We start from the raw sequence: 22,118 nt of genomic DNA on the forward strand, positions 1-22,118 counted from the left end.
AATAGTCATTGAGTTAGTTATAGAATTTTATTGCTGAATAACTTTGTTACTAATCTACCTCATTTTGCATATATATGTAACTATGTAGCCTGGAGGTCCATAGCTTAGTCAAGATCTGAGAACCAGAGTCTCCTGACATGCAATTTGGCCTTTTTTCTTCTACTGCAGTTATGTGTGGGAGAGTGCTGAACTAAAAATGGTCAGTAACTTACTAACAGCTTCAGGTTTGAACACTCGTTCCTCCATTCACCAACTATGGATTAGACAGTAACATTGGCTAGTTACCTCATATCAAAAGATAATTGTCCACATTTTGGATTGGAAGCTAGCTTGGTCACTCATCTTTCTGTAGCATAGCTGTGGTTTTCTGAGTGCTGTCTTGATAGACTGACAGCTGTGCTCATTCCCCATAGAAGGAAGTACAGAATCAGCTTTCAGAAGGTCTAGGCATATGAAATACAGGTGTAAAATGGATAAATAGATAAATTAGCTAACAGTTCATACAACAATTAGAGAATTTTTTTAACTACTAAAAAGGTAATATATATGTATGTGTGTGTGTGTATATATATACACACACACATATATGTGTATTATATATGTGTATGTGTATATATATATATACACACACACATACACATATATAATTTTGTAAACCAAGTAATTTGGAAGGTTTTACCAAATGAAATCAAAGTAATTTAGGTGGCATTCTATGAGGTAGCATTCAATTAAATCATATTTGTATGCATCTATAATATTGTGGAAATGTTTGTATTGATTCCTTACATATATTAAGTACTAAATAGAGAAACAAATGTTAGCATAAATAAAAATTTTGTTTGCCTCCATATGGTTGAATGTTATGAATGGTTTATATTCCACTTCTTAGATGGGGTTTTCCAAGTCATCCTTTGCTATAATAATGCTAAGAAATAGGAAACTTAATCTTTAAGGACATTTCTCCCTCCCCCTACCCACTGTAACTGAAATTTACTTCTGTTCAGTAGAAACCATTTTCAGCATAGAAATTATTTCATAAAGTCAAGAATTGCAGTCAGCAGGGACCTCAGAGTTCAGGCTATGTACTCTGAAACCCTGAGATACTATATATAAATGCACAAGAACTTTCACACATCTATTAATGTGAGAGGCGAAGGCCTTAGAACTGTGTCTGTCCCATTTCTACCATCTTAATTGTGACACTAGGCATTTCAGGCATTTCACTGGGCCTGAATCCCATTAGCAGGGAGCAATGGACCATGTACTGAGCAGGAAGCAGGAAGTCAGGGACCCAGGACCCTGCTTCTGCTTCTCACTCATCTTGTCAAGCCAGCCTCATCTCCAGATCCAGACCAGGTACAAATTATAGAGAACATGAAAATACCAAAGGGTTTGGTGCCCACTAAAGAGATTTTGGTCTAAAAGATTCAATAAGAAAAACAACAACAACAAAAACAACTATATATATATATATATATATATATATATATATAGCACCAAACCCTTTGGTATTTGCATATATATATACACATATATATACATATACATACGTACATATATACATATATATGTACATATATATGTTATACATATATACACATATATACATACATATATACATACATATATACACATATAGCCATACGTACGTATATACATATATATGTATGTATGTATGTATGTGTGTATATGTATGTGTGTGTGTGTGTGTGTGTGTGTGTATATATATATTTGGCTAGACACACACATATATACATGGCAAAACAGTGTAGTATTGCCATTGACAGGCAAACCCAGACCACTGTGGGGCTTATGGGGTGTAAGTAAGAGCACCGCTGGAGCCCAGCTGTCTGGGTTTGAATTCCTGCTCTATTCCTTACTGCCTATAGGCTTGAACAAGCAACTTAACCTTCTTGCCTCAGTTTTTCATCTATGAAATGGAAGGGTAAAATGGTTGTAAGGATTAAACATAGCAAGTGCCATTGTTAGCTGCTAAATTTATTATTTAGGCGCAAGAAAGCGGGAGTTTAGAAGGAGGCTATGAATCCATAAATCTCTATAATGGGTACAGTAACTCAGTGTACTTGAATCACAAACCTAATGTAATAATAAATGAAAGGATTTGTGCGTACACGTTTATTCAAACATTTAAAGTTCTCCACAAATGGAAGTCCTTACTTTTTAGGAGTTCAGGTTTGTATCTGCAGTTACTTTGAATCTGGGATTTGTTGGCTTAGAAGCCAACAAATTTATTTGTTGTTGTTTATTCTGAGTGTGGCAAGTACAGGACCTGTGGGTCCTGCCTGCAAGCTTTCAATGGCATCAGGTTCGAACACCCCTAAAGCCGTAGCAGACCTGGTCAGCTGGGGAAGTCCGAAGGCAGTATTTCTCCGCAGCCCAATCCTGCCTCTTCTCGGCTCCAGATTTCTGTTTCAAAGGCACTGAGGATATTAGTTGCTCTCTTCATCCTAATTATTCCGTGGGGCTTGGCTATGGCTCTCCTTTAATTCCTGCCTATAGTTTGAAACTTACTATGTGTTACAAAACATAAAACTCTCTTTTGTATTTGAGTTAATTGATCTGCAAGTGGAAGGGTCCCCATTAGCTATTTCCACATTGTCTCTTTCTGTGGTATTATCACTTTCTAACACACCAAATATCCTATGATTATCATGCCTATTATCAGGTCTCCCCTCCCCCGCGTTAGAATGTCAGTCCCACAAGGGCAGGATTTTGTTTTCTTCCCTGATGTGTGCCAGTATCTACAGCAGAGACTGCAACATAATTGGTAATATAATAGGTGTTTGTTGAATGAATGTGTGATAGATAATAATAAGTGAGAGAAAAATATAAGGTGTTAGTGAACTTGGTGGGAAGAAAGCATTACTAAACATAACTTCATCTTTTCCAATAAAATATTTATACAGAGTTTATGTTGGAGGAATGCCCTGTGAACTTCTCATACCACAGTCTGATAATTTGTAAGTCACTCAAATAATTTTCTTTAGAAAATAAATAGAAGATATAAACATACCAGTTTAAGTAGTAATGTCTAGCAATACTGTATAGCTGAATCCTTTAAATACAGTATAAATTATAATGTTTTATATAGTAAGTTAGTAATCATTTATATAGGTAGATGTAACCTGATATCCCCTATTGTCTCCAGTGGAACACAATATGAAATGTTATTTAGATTATTATGTTTTGAGATATTTTGAGAAATATCTTTATCGCATAATTGTTTCACTTGGTATTATTTAAAAGTATCTAAGAGGAATATCAATGGTGATAGCCAAATTAACTACAAAATATTTAATGGTAAAAGGAAGCTTTATGCAAGTATCTCCAACTGAGGCTGGGAAAAATTTTCACAGAAATTTTTGTTGTAGTGACAGTTTCTAACCTGATACATGTTCAAAGTCCATAAGGTGTTTTTAAGGGAAACAGTAATTTACTTAATTAATTAATTAATTTGCCAATAAGTGCATCTTTGTTATATAAATACTTAAGAAGGGAAACAGTATTTTAGAACTGTAGTGTCAATATAAACTTTAAAATTAACATATATATTTTGTTAGGTACGGTCTAAAATTAGATCATCCAAATGGAGACATGGGTTCTATGGTGTGTAAGACGACTGGAACTTACATTGGTAAATGTTGATCACCATTCTTCGGAATTCTCAGAAATGCCTGCCTGTTTCCTTGTTTTGTATTCTCTTAGACCTCCCCGGCAGCTTTATCCCTTTCTTTAAAATTAACATTTCCTCTTTACCTTGGCTTCTTTTCAGTTTCATGTAAGCTTGTATAAATTACTTTTTTCCTAAGGTTTACATTTAAGGTAAACTTCTTCAAATTTCTTTTCTTCTCTTTTTTCTTTTTATTCTTCTGTCACCTAGAAAATTCCACTTACTAATTTAGCTGTTTTCCCTGTAGTCTTAATTTTATGTTGTTTCTTCCCCCTTGCTCTGTGTACTCCAGGCACTTAGACCTTATAGTCCTTTTTTTTTTTTCCAGTGTTATGTTGACATAAATCATTATATGAGTTTAAGTCATATAACATGATGGCTTCATTTACGTCTATTGTGAAAGGATTCCCGCAATAGTGTCAGCTAGCATCCATCATAATCTTTTAGTTCTAGAATGGACTTCATTTTATTTTGTCTCAGAGCCTTTTGCAAGCCTCCCATCCTGAGAATTTCAGAAAAAAGTCATGTCATTGAAAAAGCCTTCCCTAATGCCCTGCCTTCCACTCTCCAAGTTCACTCTCCTTTTCTTTGATAGCTTTATCATGGTTTTTAGTTCTCTCTGTCACTGCTCTTGACTGACTGAATTCCCCGCCCCCCCCCCCCACCATGCTCAGTTAGGAAAAGAGCAATCTTGTGCTCACCCTGCATGGCCCAACCCTCCAGCAGAGTGTCTCCTCTGATTAAGTAGCTGTTGAAAGAATGAAAAAAATTTGAGGGCAGATGGTTATGTTTATGTTGTTTTTATCATTCTTCATTCATTATTATATTTCATCAAGTTTTTCTACTTATAGCCTTGAGACATCTTTGTATGTGTATTTTAAAATGCCAGACACTTGTTTCAGATAGTTCATTGTCATGTCTTTAAGGATTAATAAATGGTTGTATAATTACAGTTTTAATTTTAAGTTTCTTTGCTTTTAAATCAGCTTTATAATACATAGTTCTTGTTCTCCTGTGATTGGGAATTTAATTAATTGTGTATTTAATTAATTCCAGGTCATCACAATGTCAGCTTCATCTTGGATAGTGATTATGGAAGGTGGGTCATTTTGTAAATAATAATTTCCATAATGGATTCAACTGGGTAAATAAAATAAAAGTATATGTTTACTTTGTGCTATAGATCCAGAGATTAAAAAACTAATCCCTTCCTTCCCCCAAATTAACATTTAAGGGGTCTATCACTCCCTTTCTCTACTTTGTGCCTCAGACACAGCCTTTCAACTGTTGGGAACTTTAGCATTACCTAAACAACAAATCAGTCTTTGATTGTGATATTGAAAGGGTTCTTTTTATGTCTTACAGCTCTTCTAACTTAATTGTCATTCTTTTGATAACCAAATAGTTCAGTTTTGATTTGAACTAATGTAAGAATAAATTAAATACTATGGTTAATACCTGATGAAAATGTTCATTTAAAGTATCAAGACATATGGAGTGATGAAAGATAGTAGTTATAGCTCACAATTGTCCTTCTTAGCACCATATGTTAATAACTTCTATTCACAATTTTTTAATAAAGCTAGAAATCAGTTCCAGATAGCCTACATCCTAATTTCACTAAGAGAGATTACCATATGTTTAAGAAATACCAGAATATGCAAATCTCAACACATGTTGCAAACCTCCTATCATAGATAATCGTATTACAGAACATTTCGTGAGAGGCATGGTACTAAGCACTTCATGTATATTGTCTGGTTGAAGACTCCCAAAGATCCTATAAAGTTGAGTGTTATCATCCCCCCTGTGTTGCACACTGGGAAAAGTGAGATTCAGGAAAGTTGAATAATTTGCCCATGGATATCCAGCTAGTTGGAAGAACAGCCGAGCTCCAGACCCTGAGCATTTCTTCCAGGGCTCTGCCAAGGTGATGAAGTTTTAGAATATAAGTGAGGTTCAGTGCGATGAGGTCCGGAGCCGATGACCAAGAAAGAGTTCTTGAGACCTCTTTGGTGCAGAATGGTGGTTTATTAAAGCACGGGACAGGACCCGTGGCCAGGAAGAGCTGCTACCCCAGGGTTGTGAGGAATGGTCCATTACATACTTGCAAGTTGGGAGGGGGTCAAGAATAGCATAAGTCTGTAAGGAATTTTGGAAGCAAGGTTTGCAGGACCTTGCGGGGCTAGCTGTTGCTGGGAAAAGGTCATTTATTACCATCTAATAGAACCTTAGTCATGAGACCCTTCAGATATATATATCGGTGGGCCATACACTTGGGGATGATTGCCAGCACGTATCTTGGAGGGTTTAGAGATAAAGGAAGTTTCCAAAGCAATGTTTATATGTTAAAGTAGACACACAGGATCCTGGTTGGGGGTGAGAGGGGGTCAGACTAGGATTGCTTTTTGCTCTTAGCAAAATATTAAGGTGGAGGTAGTTGAGTGCCTAGAGGAATGTCACTCTGCCTGTTTCAAGGACTTGTCAGTGGGCTCTAGATAGAAGAAAATTTAGTAACTTTTCTTCTGCCTCTCTTTCCCACATCAGAGGATCTCAGCCATAGAACCACACCTCCTTACTACTTAACATCCTGACACAGGATTCTTTAAGCATTGTAGGGTTACAGCTCTTTTCTGTGCATTTGCAAATGTATGGGGGGTGTTTGTTGGCTGTCATAGTAACTGGGGCATGCTAATGGCTTTTCTTGGACAGGACTGAGATGCTTCAAACCTAAATGAATTATTCTGCCCAAAAATGTGATAGTGTGTCCCTATGAGAAAATGAGCTGATTAATAGAAATCCAAATAAATCACAATATTTAGCCATCCAACACTAATATATCTGTAGTAGATCAATGATAGGATATATTGTGTTTGTTTCTGAAGAGAGATAAATGATTAGAAAAGATTGAAAATGATTAAAAAGATTGAGAAGAATGGTAATATGACAATCAAAGTAGATGTTATTCCTGGTTAATGTTCACGGACTGCAAGAGAAGGATGATACTTGGTCCCTGCGTGCATGCGGCTGCTATTGGGGTGGTGAACCCAAATCCATCGTTGTTGTATTTGAGGATCTTCTGGTTCCAGACACCTAGAGGCAATAGGTTATAACAAAATGATGACTGGGTTGCACACTTTCTTATAGACCAACGTAAACTGGACAAAAACCCATGAAGAATATTATAGCTCAAGGGCAAACCATTGTGGATGGTATGTAAATGGTATAAGATTCACCTTTGTGATTTACATGGGGCAAATGACTTAGAGTCTCATGATTTACCAGTTATTTTCTGCAAGGACCCACCTACACGCATACAACTTGATACGAATAAGGCAATAAGATTTTGTTGAAAATATTAGAAAATCATGTTAGAAGCAATAGTTATTGAGTGTCAAATGATTTCCTGAACTACATATTCTTTTTATTTTTAATGCTCTCATTGTCGTTCTTCTTCAGGTGAAAAAGATGAATTCTTAGTTCTCAGTCTGTATGAAAGGTACTAATTACCAAATCCATCACATATTTCTCAAAGAAATGATTATCCAAAAATAGGTTTGAGCGATCAAGCTTGAATGTGATTGATAAGTATATATAAATCAATGTGTTGCATTCACATGCTGTGAAACTTTGCGTTTTAAAAAGCCAGCAAACTTGCACATAATATAGGCAAAAATATAGCTTAAAATAGCTGGTTCTGTGATCTTGACTTATAATTCTTTTTCTTAAAGCCAGTGGCTGTTCTTTTGTATTAATGTCTCAGAACTGAGGAAACTGTGTTTCTATATAAAACAATCTTAGGAATTTGAGATAACTGTTAAAAATATGGCATTTACTACTTAAAAGCCTAGTTTCATGATTACATGGCATTTAAAAAAATGTTAAATCATTCTTTAAATTAAAAAAAATCCATATTATACAAATTTCAGGAGTGTTCCTGAATATCAAATGAACCAATTAAAGGCCATTGTGGCTCCCATTCTGTATTTCTTTTAATAGCTAACCTTCTCTCCTCAATTACCCCAAGTTCAAACAACAGCTGTTCCAAACTGATAAGGTTTAGATGAGGCTGCCTTAATTGAGAAATGCCTAGTCATTATCAATGAATTAGTGAAAATCACCTCAGTGTCATACCAAATAAATTACATTCAAATTTTATTTCAGGAGACAATTTTCCTACCAACTTGAGAAGCAGGGTTAATTTTTCAGATGCAGAATCTGACCACAGACAATATTGTTGGAGCTGGCATCATTTCAGATCTCTGAGAAATCAGCTGAAAGGCTTGTAACATACCAATATAAATCCAGTATGAACTTCTTAAGTAACTAATTTAGCATGCAGGATTTCCAGAGACTCTTTAGTCTTGCAAATGCACGTTATAGTGGTTGGGTTAGATTTATAGGAATTTACTGTTGGTCTCAACCACGAGATCTGCATTATCCTTTTAGATTACAGTTCAGTATGTTATAAATGTAATGGATGGACTTTGAGTCTTAACATTTGAATTTCTTAACTTCTCTATTATGAATTTTATTGAGGTAATTAAGGAAACAGTATTTAATTTCCAGGATCAGATTCCCTCCCTTCCTTGCTCTCCAGGCTATGAAGTGTACGTCTATATCCATCAAAAAATATGAACAGGTTCTGTATTTATTGAGGGTGATTTCACTCTGGTGGATTATTGTTAACCTGCTTTCTTTCCTCGTGCTCTCATGCAGATTAGTGGCAGGAGAAAACTGTGTAAGACACAGGTGAGGAGCCAGGGTTCAGGACTCCAACTGCCTGGCTTCAAGTTCTATTTCTGCCACTTACTCTCTTTGTGATCTTGAGTAAGATAAATGGATTCTCTGAGCTGTACCTACCTCATGGGGTTAATGTAAGGATAAAATGGTATATAAATTAAAGGCTTTAAAAAATCTTAGGTTAAAAGCTTAAAAACTTTGCATGATATTTAAGTGTTCAGTAATGTTAGTTATTCTGATGTTAAATGGATTATAAGAGAGGAGGGCCGGTAACACAAATGCCTTCAGGAAGGGGAATCCTGCTTTTTTTCTATTAATATGAATTCTTTATTGAGGTATACTTTGCATATAATATTGTAATTTAAGTGTGTAGTTCAGTAAGGTCTGACCAATGAATATTTGAGTATCTATATACTTGTATATTTGTGTAACCAGTAACTGTATCAAGATATAGAACATTTTTATCTGCCCAAAATGTTCTGTCCAGCTCCTTTGCAAATTATGACATGATTTATACCACTAAAAAAAAATAACATTTTCCTGAAATAAAGTTTTTTAAAGTAAGGATTTTACTTTTTTTTTTTTTTTACACAGGAGTTTCCCGCAAAAAATGGCGTATTTTGTTTCTTCTCTAAATAAAATTTCAATGTTTCAAACATATGCAGGTATGTGAACCCTCTCACTCTATGTGTATGTGTGTGTATGTGTGTATGACAGAGAGAGAAAGAAAAAGAATGAAACAGAGAGACGTGTGTACCTTATTTCATCATCAATGACAATAAGGACTTAAGGCATAGTATATTATTTTATGTACTGCTAGGAAAGGAGAAACACACAAGATAGAGAGTCTAATAGGAAGCTCTGACATTAAGCTAGGACCCAGAAAACTATATTTTTAATATAAGACTGATTGAGAAACCGGCTCATCACTCCAAAAGAGACAGAAGGGAAACTTGCACGTCTCCACTTGGGCCGATGGTGGAGGGAGGGAAAAAAATACCTCCACTGTCCAATTAAACTACAAGGCAGTGCTCTCTCAGATTTATAGCCTCACTGTGGTCCAAAAGAATACTCAAGTAGATTATTATTTATTTTAACTTACAGAGATCTAAGGTTGGTAGACTCCTACGAGAGTGTGGGAAACAAACACAAATCCTCCTGGAAGAATTACACTTTATTCTAGGTCAGGAGTGATGGAGTGGCACATTCAGATTTCAAAGATGTTCAAATGTGAAAAGAAGTGTCTTGGAATCAATCAAATAGGATATATCCTGGCTTTTCCTAATCAATGTAAAAGCCGTGTGTAAAAATATGTAGGCCTTTGATAGATAGAAGTAATAAGAATAAATTTTAATAAGAATCTACCATATATCATGCCCGGGGCTATTTTACTAATATATCTAAAACTTTTACATAGGCTTCCAGTCATAGTTAATGTATTACTATATGAGAAAGTATAAAATGTTGGCCCAGAAAGAGAAGAAAGATTTGTTCTTTAAGAGCACCGGGAGAAGCGGAGAAGAGGCCGGCTCTCCTGCTTTCCTGTGTTTTCCTTTGGAATCAAACATCTATCCTCAGCCCAGATTTTCCTTAATTGCTGTGTCCCCCATTACCAGTGTCTCTTTAGTACCAGTCACCACTAAAACCTGGTTCCCCTGAGCTGTAAGGCTTTGTAAAAGCCATGTTAACTGTCCTCTTTGCAGGATTGCATCAGAGACAAAATTGAAACACCCAATTTATTCATTTGGTCAATCCACTATCTATGCTGTGCTATGTGTTAAGACTAGGTAATTTGGAAAATTCATAAAAATTAGGGATTTGGGTTGATGTGTAATATTCATGGCATTTTATTTAATGTGCTTCTCCTTCCCCTCTGCAGAGGTCACTATGATTTCCCCTTCACGAGGAAGCATTCGAGGTGGCACTGTGCTAACGATAAGTGGACGGTTCTTTGATCAGACAGATTTCCCTGTCAGAGTTCTCATTGGAGGTATTTTATATGACTTTTAATACATTACATTATAAGAACAAATCCTGGCTTTTATTTAATAATTTGTAAAAAGAATAATAGTCCTTTTTCAGTTAATGTCTTAAATTTAAGACTGTGTATTTTCATGTGGGCATTTGGTTCCAGAGAATGATACTTTTCCCACTGGGACCTTCCAATGAGGGTCTGACATGACCACAACTTGGGCTCTGAGGTCATGATCAAAAAGCATTGTCTGGTAACAACTTGGCTACCTTCCACAAATTCCTCACCACATGTTGAGACACACATACCCTTTATATAACAAACTTTTAAGTGCCCTTTTTGAACTGTTGTTAATTCTCAATGGGTTGGTTAGTTAGGAAAAAATTTAAAGTATTTGGGGATACTCTTCTCATCCCCTTTTCATTTTTTGTGACTTGTCTGGACATCATCAGGAATTACCGATGATATTGGCTTTAAAAAGAGCATTAATTGAGGTGTTCTGTTTTTACAAATTGAATAGGGCTTGGTTCTCTGGTTCTCTGGTTATGTATCTAGATCTTTTCAAGGTAGGGAGTTGTGCAGCTCAAAAAGGAATGGAGGATGAATATAATAGTGGGAATCTTCCCACTCAGTCATAATGACCTTCTCTACCTTGAGCAAAGGACTCTGTGTTGACCAGGCAACTGGACACATATTTTTTCTGATATAACCTTCTGCTTAGGTACTTTATAATTTTAGGGAATCTGCCCATGAGCCTGCAAAAATGTGATTTCAAGAGAAGAAATTAATATAAAGTAATTTCATCTAATATTTATACAATATATATCTCTTTTCTGCCTTTTGGCTAAGATCAAGTGTAACATTTTTTTTTAAGATTCTGTTTATTTATTTGACAGACAAATCACAAGTAGGTAGAGAGGCAGGCAGAGAGAGAGGGGGAAGCGGACTCCCTGCTGAGCAGAGAGTCTGATGTGGGACTCAATCCTAGGACCCTGGGATCATGACCTAAGCTGAAGGCAGCAGCTTAACCGACTGAGCCACCCAGGTGCCCTCAAGTGTAACATTTATACAATATCTTTCCTATCCCTGTGGATCCTTGCTGATCACCTGCATAAATATTAAAACCTAAGCAGTAAGATTTTAAATATCATATATGTTTTCTGAAATTTTAAATATAAATGTTTCAAATATTAAAATATGGGCATAAAATCTCTTTATATGTTGTATTTTATGATTTTGTGATAGTTGATATGCAAATACAACATGTTACTTTTGTGTCTTTCATTGCTATCAAATGTGACAAGGTTCAAGATTTTGAATCCTCAGTAATTTCTTTATTAAATTTTCATTACTTTTTTCAAGGTTTTTTTCATTAATTTTAAATTCTAACTAATTTATTGGAGTATAATTACATATAGTAAACTGGGTGTATTTTATTTTTTTCTTCCAAGTTTTTATTTAAACATACAGTGTAATATTAGCTGCAGGTGTATGATACGATTCAGCACTTCCATACCACACCCAGTGCTCATCATAACAAGTGCACTCTTTAATCCTCATCACTTATTTAACACGTCCGCCCACCTCCTCTCTGGTAACTGTCAGTTGTTTTCTATACGTAAGAGTCTGTTTCTTGGTTTGCCTCACATTTATCCCACCCTTTGTTCATTTGTTTCTTAAATTCCACATATGAGTGAAATCATATGGTATTTTTCTTTCTTTGATTGACTTACTTTGCATAGCTTAATACTTTCTCTCTCCATCCATGTCATCACAAATGGCTTTTTTGTGGCTTTTATATATACTGGATCTTCTTTATCCATTCATCAGTTGATGGACACTTGGCTCTTTCCACAATTTGGCTATTGTTGATAATGCTGCTAATTGGGGTGCATGTATTCCTTTAAATTAGTATTTTTGTATTCTTTGGTTAAATACCTAATAGGGTAATTGCTGGATAATAGACTAATTCTATTTTCAACTTTTTGAGGAACGTACATATTGTCTTCCACATTGGATGTACCACATTGGATGTAACAGTGTAAGAACGTGCCCCTTTCTGCACATCCCTTACAACACTTGTTTCTTGTGTCATAGATTTTAGCCATTCTGACTGCTGTGAGGTGATATCTCATTGTAGTTTTGACTTGTGTTTATAGATGATCAGTGATATTGAACATCTTTTCACATGTCTGTTGGCCATCTGCATGTCTTCTTTGGAAAAATATCCACTCATTTGCCCATTTTTAAAAGAGATTTTATTTATTTGAGAGAGAGAGAGAGATCACAAGTAGGCAGAGAGGCAGGCAGAGAGAGAGGGGGAAGCAGGCTCCCTGTTTAGGAGAGAGCCCAATGCGGGGCTCGATCCCAGGACACCGAGATCATGACCTGAGCTGAAGGCAGAGGCTTAACCCACTGAGCCATCCAGGCACCCCTCATTTGCCCATTTTTAATTAGATTATTCATTTTTGGGGTATTGAGGAATCCTCAGTTAATTTCTTAAAAATAATTATTTGTCTATGGATCTTCCTTTGCTCCAAACAAAATGGGCTAAGTTGGTTTAATTTACTGTTTAAATGCATTGTTTTCTACCTCAATTATCTTGCATTCACAAAACATACAAAATCGTAACAGGTAATGTTGAAGTAAGTTTTCCGAGCCACCAAACAAAACTTGGCAAAGATACCTTCCTCCATTTGCTACCCTTTGCCTCACTTTTCATTTGTGGGCTGTGATTCCTGTTTCAGTAAATACTTAAGGCATTGACGGTGAGAGATATATGGAAGTCTAAAACCTAGACTCTTCACTCTGTTCTAATTGTGTTTTTATATAAGTGTCATCATTCTTGTTTAGACCCTTACTGTTTTGGTTTCAGTCTGTCTCTGAAAAATACCATTTACACATTATTATCTCTGTTGTTTTCATTTGAAGACCTTGGATTAAACCACCATCTTACTTTTTATTTATTTATTTATTTTCTTTTTTTTTTATTTTTTATTTTTTATAAACATATATTTTTATCCCCAGGGGTACAGGTCTGTGAATCACCAGGTTTACACACTTCACAGCACTCACCAAAGCACACACCCTCCCCAGTGTCCATAATCCCACCCCCTTCTCCCAACCTCCCTCCCCCCAGCAACCCTCAGTTTGTTTTGTGAGATTAAGAGTCACTTATGGTTTGTCTCCCTCCCAATTCCATCTTGTTTCATTGATTCTTCTTCTACCCACTTAAGCCCCCATGTTGCATCACCACTTCCTTATATCAGGGAGATCATATGATAGTTGTCTTTCTCCGCTTGACTTATTTCGCTAAGCATGACAATGGAATACTATGCAGCCATCAAAAGAAATGAAATCTTGCCATTTACGACAACATGGATGGAACTTTTTATTTATTTTACCTAAGAGGGCTGGGATCATCTGCTTTTGCAAAATTTTGAATATCATGGACTTATTTCAGCAACTTTTCTGTAGGGAACACAATGTAAGACTTTACTCTGAACTCAGAAGTGAAATCTTTTACAGTGACATAGTTTTATCAAGTTTTTTATTTTGTTTCTCAGAAATCACGAAATTTCGTAACTCAGACTTGTGATGTGTTGCCAGGAAAACGTTGCCATGTAAAAGTATGGCAATTAACAAGTGATAAGCTTTTATGCAGAACACATAAAGGAAACGAAGAAACCCTGGCTTTGCTTCTTGCTTGTGCAACTTGGTTTTCCTCAGAAAGTACTTCCAGATAAGCTGATTGTGATTTACATTCTGGAGCTCTGTAGTGATACCTCTGTACCTTGCTTCTCTCTAGGTCAAGACTGTGATATTTTGAATGTCACAGAAAATAGCATATGCTGCAAGACACCGCCTAAGCCTGAGGTTCTCAGAACTGTCTATCCAGGTAAGTTACCAGAAGAGAGAATGGCCATTTCTACATTTACATAAGAAGACACACCCCATTAGTCTTTCAGTCCTTTGGGGCTGCTGAAACAGAACACCACAGACTGGGTAGCTTAGAAACAACAAACACATATAGATCTTACAGTTCTGGAGCCTGGGAAGTCCCAGATCGCGATACCAGCAGATTAGGTGTTTGGTGAGGACCTGCTTCTTCAAAGATAGGCACCTTCTTGGGGCTACAGAGCTTTGTAGGGCCTCTTTCATAAACCCTCATTCATGAGGACTCCACTCTCGTGACCTAAGCACCTCCCAAGGGCCCTACCTGCTTATAACATCGCATTGAGCATTAGGCTTCAACATCTGAGTTTTGGAGGGGATACAAATATTTAGCCCATAACAATTAGTAATAAAAAATACTTGAACTTTTTAGAATTTGTAGTGAGAATTGTAATACATTTCTTCCTGGTTTTTCTCCTTACACTTTCTGGATCAGGGAGTGTTTGTATTAAAATAGCTGCCTCAAAGCTGCAGCATGGAAATAAACTCCGCCTGAATTCCCGAAATACCCTCCTGGAAACAGCCCTCCTCTGTTGAATGAATTTGATGGGAACTTTATTTCAGGTTAAATGAGATTACTGAATGATGGTGCAGGCTACAGGGACATTTTATAAATGCCTTTTTGTGCTTAAAACACAAATGTCAGAGGTTAAATCCTTACTTGTTTAGAATATTTTAAGGGTGATAACAGGGGATGAGAGAAATGGAAATCAAAATCTTTCCAGATTTTGGCCCATGGCCCATGGCCCGTGGCCTATGGTAAGTGCTTGACATCTGTAGTGATACCACTCACTGAGAGGCTGTGCGTGGGTTTGAGGGTGTGTATCTCATATCTTGTTCACACAATGAAATTGGTTTATGGTTACACTACTGGTTGGGATTTGAAGCCACATAAATTATGTTTATCAACCTCTTAAATTTCCTTGTTTTGGGGACGCCTGGGTGGCTCAGTTGGTTAAGCAGCTGCCTTCGGCTCAGGTCATGATTCCAGCGTCCTGGGATGGAGTCCAGCATCGGGCTCCTTGCTCGGCAGGGAGCCTGCTTCTCCCTCTGCCTCTGCCTGCCTTTCTGTCTGCCTGTGCTCACTCACTCTCTCCCTCTATCTCTGACAAATAAATAAATAAAATCTTAAAAAAAAAATTTCCTTGTTTTGAACGACATTAGGGAAACAATGCCCAGTTTAAGAGACTATTTTGATAATCACAATTGGTGACTTCAATGAAAGTTGTATTTATCAGAGAACATTGCTGCTGCTGAAGTTTGAGGTGTTCAAGCTTTCCTCCAAAGAGACTCACCTGAAGAGGAACCATCATCTAGATCCAGCCCCCCCAGACCAGCTGCTGGAAGAAGACATGAGTCTGATTGCTGTAGTTTAGGGAAGAAAAAAAAAAGTGAGATGACTTCCTTATGATTAGGAAAAAACTTAAATCAGAGTTTATGTAGGTTCACTTTAATGGGAATGTTCTGATTCTCTCCAAGAAGAAGATGGAATCATAGAACAGAAGTCATGTTAAAAAGAAGAAGAAGAAGAACAAATACGGACAAAAATCTTAAAGCCAACACTGTCCATTCTTGGATTAGTTGCAAACCATTAATTGGGTTACTTTTGTTAGAGAGAGTAATCAGGCAAAGGTTTTGAAATCAAATGGCCTGAATCATAAGGTTTTGAGATTTAACTATATAAAGCAATGTCAGTCATATCAGAGGTAAGAGTTAACATATTATTTTAAGTAAAGCACTTAGTAGTATCTAATCCCCATTGCAACCATGCAAATAATAATATTACTCCCATTTTTTTATAAATGTAGAAACTGAGGTGCAAATATATGAAATAATAATAAATTGTATGCTCTCTTAACAGCATTCTATGCTAGAGGTGCAGGTACATGTAGGGTATGAGTCATTGTTTTGTTTACAAGCATGCTCCAAAAACGTGAATAGCATAGAATATCTATAACCACTACCCAAGTAGAAGGCCATTGAGAAACCACATCAACATTCTGATGAAAGTATTCTTTTTTTTGTTATATTCAGGTGGGAGAGGTCTAAAGCTTGAGGTATGGAACAATAGTCGGCCAGCGCGTCTTGAAGAGATACTTGAGTACAACGAAGAAACACCGGGGTACATGGGGGCCAGTTGGGTAGATTCAGCTTCCTACCTTTGGCCCACGGAGCAAGACACATTTGTTGCACGCTTCAGTGGATTTTTGGTGGCTCCAGACTCTGACGTCTACAGATTCTACATCAAAGGCGATGACCGTTATGCCATTTATTTCAGCCAAACTGGACATCCAAAAGATAAGGTACGGAAGCTACAGAAAATTATTTAATACTATAAAAACAATAGGACAACCTTTATATGTAGCTCACTTTTAAGATATATTTTCACATGGTTGGGTTCTTGGTTATTTTAACATGTGTAATATGAACTCTAAAGTCACCATAGAAAACCATGGCCTAAAAAAAAAAAAGCTTTCCTGTATCTACGTTTTCTCTAGGAAGGAAAATATACATATATTTCCTTTAAAGATTATTTTATTTTTTTAAAAGATTTTATTTATTTGACAGAGATCACAAGTAGGCAGAGAGGCAAGCAGAGAGAGAGAGAGGAGAAAGCAGGCTCTCTGCTGAGCAGAGAGCCCAACATGGGTCTCTATCCCAGGACCCCAGGATCATGACCAGAGCTGAAGGCAGAGGCTTTAACCCACTGAGCCACCCAGGCGCCCCTAAAGATTATTTTAATTATGGAAGAGTTTTAATCATATGTAAGAAATTTGGAAAAGAGTAAACATAGTTCACTCTTCTACTAGATCTCTTTCACTACTATGTGGTTATGAGATTGAAGTCCATCATTTCTTTTTGTGTCTTTTTTGTTTTTTATATAAATAATGTCATACATCCAATTTCATAGTCATTTTGGTCACATATTAGTATTTCCATATTTTATTAAATGATTTTCACAATACGATTTTTGATGACTGAATAGTTTATTTATTTATTATTATTACTAAACCTGAATAATATTATGCATACTGATAAGTTTTTAGCTTACTTCTGACTTTTTATGACCACAAATTTTACTCGAACATTTGTGTTCATTAAATTGTTCTGCATTTTAATTATTTCTTTGGGAGAGTTTTGCAAATGTGAAGTCAGTTATCAAATCAAAAATACAATTTATGACTCAGCGTATATGGCAAGATCTCCTCCCAAATGGGAGGAACAAGTTTAAGTTGCTGCCTATAATATATGAATTCTAATTTTACTATAGCTTTTCAGCATGTTTCCTCCAAGGATGGTATAATCATTCCTGATGGGAAGCCCAGAGTTTTCTCATTCTAGCATGCAGACCCATTTAGTGATCTGTAGCGTCTTTCAGATCCACTTTTAGTGACTTCATTTGGATTAAATCCCTAAAAGCTCTCCACAGAGCAAAAGGGTATTTCATTTAACAATAACAATGGTATGCATCTTTCTATTTTCTATTGCAGTTCTAATTGTGAAAAACCATAGCTTGTGTGTATTCATGGTATAGTGGTGCTGATGTTAAATAAGGTTGGAAGGTATGAAGCGGGCTTTGATAATTTTTAAAAACCTCATTTCACCATGGCTAATAGATCTTAGAAGAAAAATATGGTAGTTTCATAGTTTTCTATTTATAAAAGTTCTAGGATTGACAAATAGTAAATGAAAAATAAAGCTGAAAAGATCTAATAATAAATTCTCCCCCCCCCTTTCTCTCTCCCTGTCTTTCTTTTTGGGATAAGGTGAGGATTGCATATCATTCTTCCAATGCCAATGGTTATTTTTCCAGTCCTACACAAAGATCAGATGACATTCATCTTCAGAAAGGAAAAGAGTAAGATTTTTTTTTCATTAAACTATTATGTGGTATTTAAAAACTGTAAGTTTATATCTGAAAATATTTTCAGTTGGCTTTATTGGTGGAAGTGATATTAGTTTATTGGCTTAATATATAATTCATCATTCTTTATAATTGTATTAAATATGATTTCTATATTTTCAAAAATATTCACCTCCAACCAACCTGGGAGATTTACTATCTAAATTATCCCTATTGCAGAAATTATAATTTTGTGAAATTTACTTAATCCTGTTCTTGGTTTCCTACTAGGACCTTTCTGTCAATCCAGCTAGAGGGTTGGGATCAAAGTTCCCTGAAAGAAATCATACTCCGTGTTCTCACTGAAATCTTAGTACTAATGACATGAGGAAAGCATCCCATTCCCTTTCTCTTCTTCCTCCTACTATCAATTCTTTATATACTTAAAACTTAAACTTTGTTATTTTAACCAGGATCACTAGGTCAGCAAGGGTAAGTGGAGGACCTAATTAATCCCTACTGCTATTGAGTGTTAATGTACCTTCAGGCTTTGCCCTCCCCTTGGAAAATGCATTCAGTTTACCTCCTTGGAAGGAGCACAGAGTCACATGAATGTGACTCGTAATACATCTGCTGTCTGATATCTGTCCTTCCGTGAAGTAGCTTGCAGTTTATACACCAACACTTATAATGACGGCTGTGGATAAGCCACTCTAGCTGGCTTATTGCAGAGTGGTCCCTGGGACCTTTCCAAAGGGAGCTCGTTTGCCAGATTCATCCCACTCAGATAATAAAGCCCCATTTCTAGGTACATATCTTTCGGTCACCCTGTTCTACTTTGAATCATACCTCAGTTACTAACTTTTAAATAACCTTTCAATCTTTACAACTCTCTTAGTGTCTGTTATTCATATGAACAAAGAGAATGATAATATATATTTTATAGTCTTTTGTGAAGGTTAAATATAATAATGTCTGCCAAGTGCTCAGTTTAGTGTCTCGTACATAGAAAGTACCTAATGAATATTGTAAGCTGCTAATAAGGATACAGAATTTAATAGTTCTTTGAGGTCTGCTTCTTAGTGTTGCCCACATTGATCTGGCGGAGCTGGCCAACAGGTCCTCAGGGCAGCGAAGAGCCTGATGTAATCCTTCAATATCAGTTCTATGATCCTAGAAGGATCATCCTAGAAGGATGAGAGGTGGTACATGGCCCTCATTCAGAGTCGATCATGAATTGTGAATACTTATCTTCACATACAAGGTTATCTGTTGAATGATGCTAGGCAATTTAGAGGAACTCCCAGCTGACCTCTCCAAAGATGGGAGCAGTGGTGACATTGATAGAGAGTTACGTAGGTAACTAATAGCTTTTCATCGCCTGTATCAGCTGGTCAAGGAAGGCCTCATCCTGGGTAGGCAGTTGGATGATCGAGCTTGTTGGAGGACCAGAATCAATGTAACCAATAACAGTTTCCTGAAATTATGTTTTATTTCCCAAGTTATAAGTGGAGCCACTATTGAAGGAATTGGAGAGAAACTTCCATCCCTGACACATTTAACCACTCTGATAAAAATACGTGATACATCTAAGTCTGCCTGTCATTTTCTTGTACATATGAAAGTATTTACACTCCACATGCCCTCTATGTTTTATGCCAGGAAGTTTGCATTACAATGTAAATATAATTTTGTTTTAAGCTCCTTGAGGATAAGGAGTAGTATCTTTTTCAATAAATATTTACTGACAAAACTGAATGAATTAGTCAGGAATGCGGACAATTCTGTATCTTTCATGTAGATATCCTACATAATTCATTTTATTTTAACAAACCACTATGAAACTTTAATATTTAAAATCAGAGATACTATAAAAAGTAAAATAAAATAAAATCAGGAATACTACAATATAAATCATTTAGTAGGCTGGTGTTTTATATAGTGTTGAAATGTTATTCATTGGAGACAATTTCATACTTTCCAGATATTACCTTGAAATCTTGCTGCAAGAGTATAGACTGAGTGCCTTCATTGATGTTGGCCTGTACCAGTATAAAAATGTCTATACGGAGCAACAGACAGAAGACGCAGTGAATGAAGAACAAGTTATCAGATCCCAGTCGACAATGGTCCAGGAAGTACAGGTTTGCCATGATGATAGGTGTGCTTCGTGGAAAGTAAATGTTCAAAGATAGGAGTTCTATTTGCTTATTAATTTTACTCAGAAATATACTATTTGGGGACAAGGCAGTCATGGAGGATTATTGACTTTGTGGCTTGGAGAATCTGTATTAAAATTCAAGAGGCTGTTATTGGATTAAGAGTGAACTTTAAAATATTTTATCATTTACAGTAAAATAGAGCAATCCAGAGACATTGAGTAGTTGACTTTCATGCTTTTACAATATATTTTTCTATGCAGTAAAGATATGTTTTTTTAACTTGGAAAATAGGTTATAACACTGGAAAACTGGGAAACATCTAGTGCAACCAATGAAGTTCAAAAGATCACAGTGACCAGTCCATGTGTGGAAGCGAATTCATGTTCACGCTACCAGTATAGATTAATCTATAACATGGAAAAAACCGGTAAGCTGTATATAACAAAGGAGATTTCCTTTCTCTTCATTTATAAATGAAAGTATAAAAATTGGCTCTAGTCAAATTCTACTGTCTGGAAAATATCATTTTAATAGTATTCTAGACAAAGAAGCTAAAAATATATTGTGAAGAAAAACCTTTAGACTGGGATTTAAAAAAAATGGCATCATAAAAACAACTTCCTGGTATATGATATCATTTTCTTTTATAAGGATCTTCATGAATGTATATCTAAGTGCACATACGGAATTTGTATATCTCTGACTCACAGGTGTAAGCTAATAAGAATTAAATTCACCATTACAGAGAATTAAACATTTCTTTCAGTTTTTCAAGTTAAGGGATAAAGCTATAAGACACTAATTTATCTGTTAACAAAGACATTGTATCTCTGTATTATATAATAATAAACCAAAAAGTATAATTTTTGCTATTTCTGTTAATTGTTTCAATATGTAAATATCAGTAGGTGCTTACTGTTTTCCAAACACAGTACTTAATCACTATGCGAATTTAAAAAAAAACAACAACCCATGATCCTCCTCTTAAAGAGATCACAATCCAATTAAGTAGTCATTATTATTGAACTTGAATTAGTTTCAAAACAATTTCATTAAGTGATAACATATGATACAGACTATGGGAACCTTAAAAATTTTAAATATAAAATATCAGTGTTGGCTATGGCAGTGCAAAAGGATTTTAAATTTTTCTTTAATTAAAACCTCTAATCATTTGACTTTTTTTTTTTTTTCCTAATCCAAAGTCTTGCTACCTGGTGATGCTTCTGACTTCTTATTGCAATCAGCTTTAAATGAACTCTGGTCTATAAAACCGGATACAGTTCAAGTAGTAAGAACACAAAACGCCCAAAGCTATGTTTACATGGTAACTTTTATATCAACTCGAGGTAAGAATGTATATCATTTTGTACTTCTGTTAGGTTTTTTCTAAGAAACAAATTTGTATCTTGTACAACTCCACAAAAAAGGCAAAACTTGGGGCACCTGGATGGCTCAGTGGGTTAGGCCGCTGCCTTCGGCTCAGGTCATGATCTCAGGGTCCTGGGATCAAATCCGGCATTGGGCTCTTTGCTCGGCAGGGAGCCTGCTTCCCTCTCTCTCTCTCTCTCTGCCTGCCTCTCTGTCTACTTGTAATCTCTCTCTGTCAAATAAATAAATAAAATCTTTAAAAAAAAAAAAGGCAAAACTCCATAAAATGACAGAAGAAAAGCAGTGGATTCAGAGCCTTGATTAATTTTAGGAGAAATAAAAATCAAATGGTTAATTTCTTGTATTATAATTAAAATTTTA

The 22,118-nt window shown here is 35.9% G+C and overlaps 1 protein-coding gene across 1 annotated transcript in view; it reads left to right on the top strand.

Moving 5' to 3' along the window:
* Window positions 1-22,118, top strand: part of PKHD1L1 (PKHD1 like 1) — a 156,462-nt gene that overhangs the window by 14,158 nt on the left and 120,186 nt on the right. The window contains exons 7-17 of the mRNA XM_032315885.1: window positions 2,928-2,981; window positions 3,582-3,655; window positions 4,748-4,790; window positions 9,029-9,099; window positions 10,314-10,424; window positions 14,215-14,304; window positions 16,395-16,663; window positions 18,128-18,219; window positions 20,189-20,348; window positions 20,658-20,793; window positions 21,572-21,715. Coding sequence (XP_032171776.1) covers window positions 2,928-2,981; window positions 3,582-3,655; window positions 4,748-4,790; window positions 9,029-9,099; window positions 10,314-10,424; window positions 14,215-14,304; window positions 16,395-16,663; window positions 18,128-18,219; window positions 20,189-20,348; window positions 20,658-20,793; window positions 21,572-21,715 — 1,244 coding nt within the window. The remainder of the gene's footprint in view (window positions 1-2,927; window positions 2,982-3,581; window positions 3,656-4,747; window positions 4,791-9,028; window positions 9,100-10,313; window positions 10,425-14,214; window positions 14,305-16,394; window positions 16,664-18,127; window positions 18,220-20,188; window positions 20,349-20,657; window positions 20,794-21,571; window positions 21,716-22,118) is intronic.

This window comes from Mustela erminea, chromosome 16 (genome assembly GCF_009829155.1).
Source record: "Mustela erminea isolate mMusErm1 chromosome 16, mMusErm1.Pri, whole genome shotgun sequence".
In the NCBI taxonomy this organism is placed as follows: domain Eukaryota; kingdom Metazoa; phylum Chordata; class Mammalia; order Carnivora; family Mustelidae; genus Mustela; species Mustela erminea.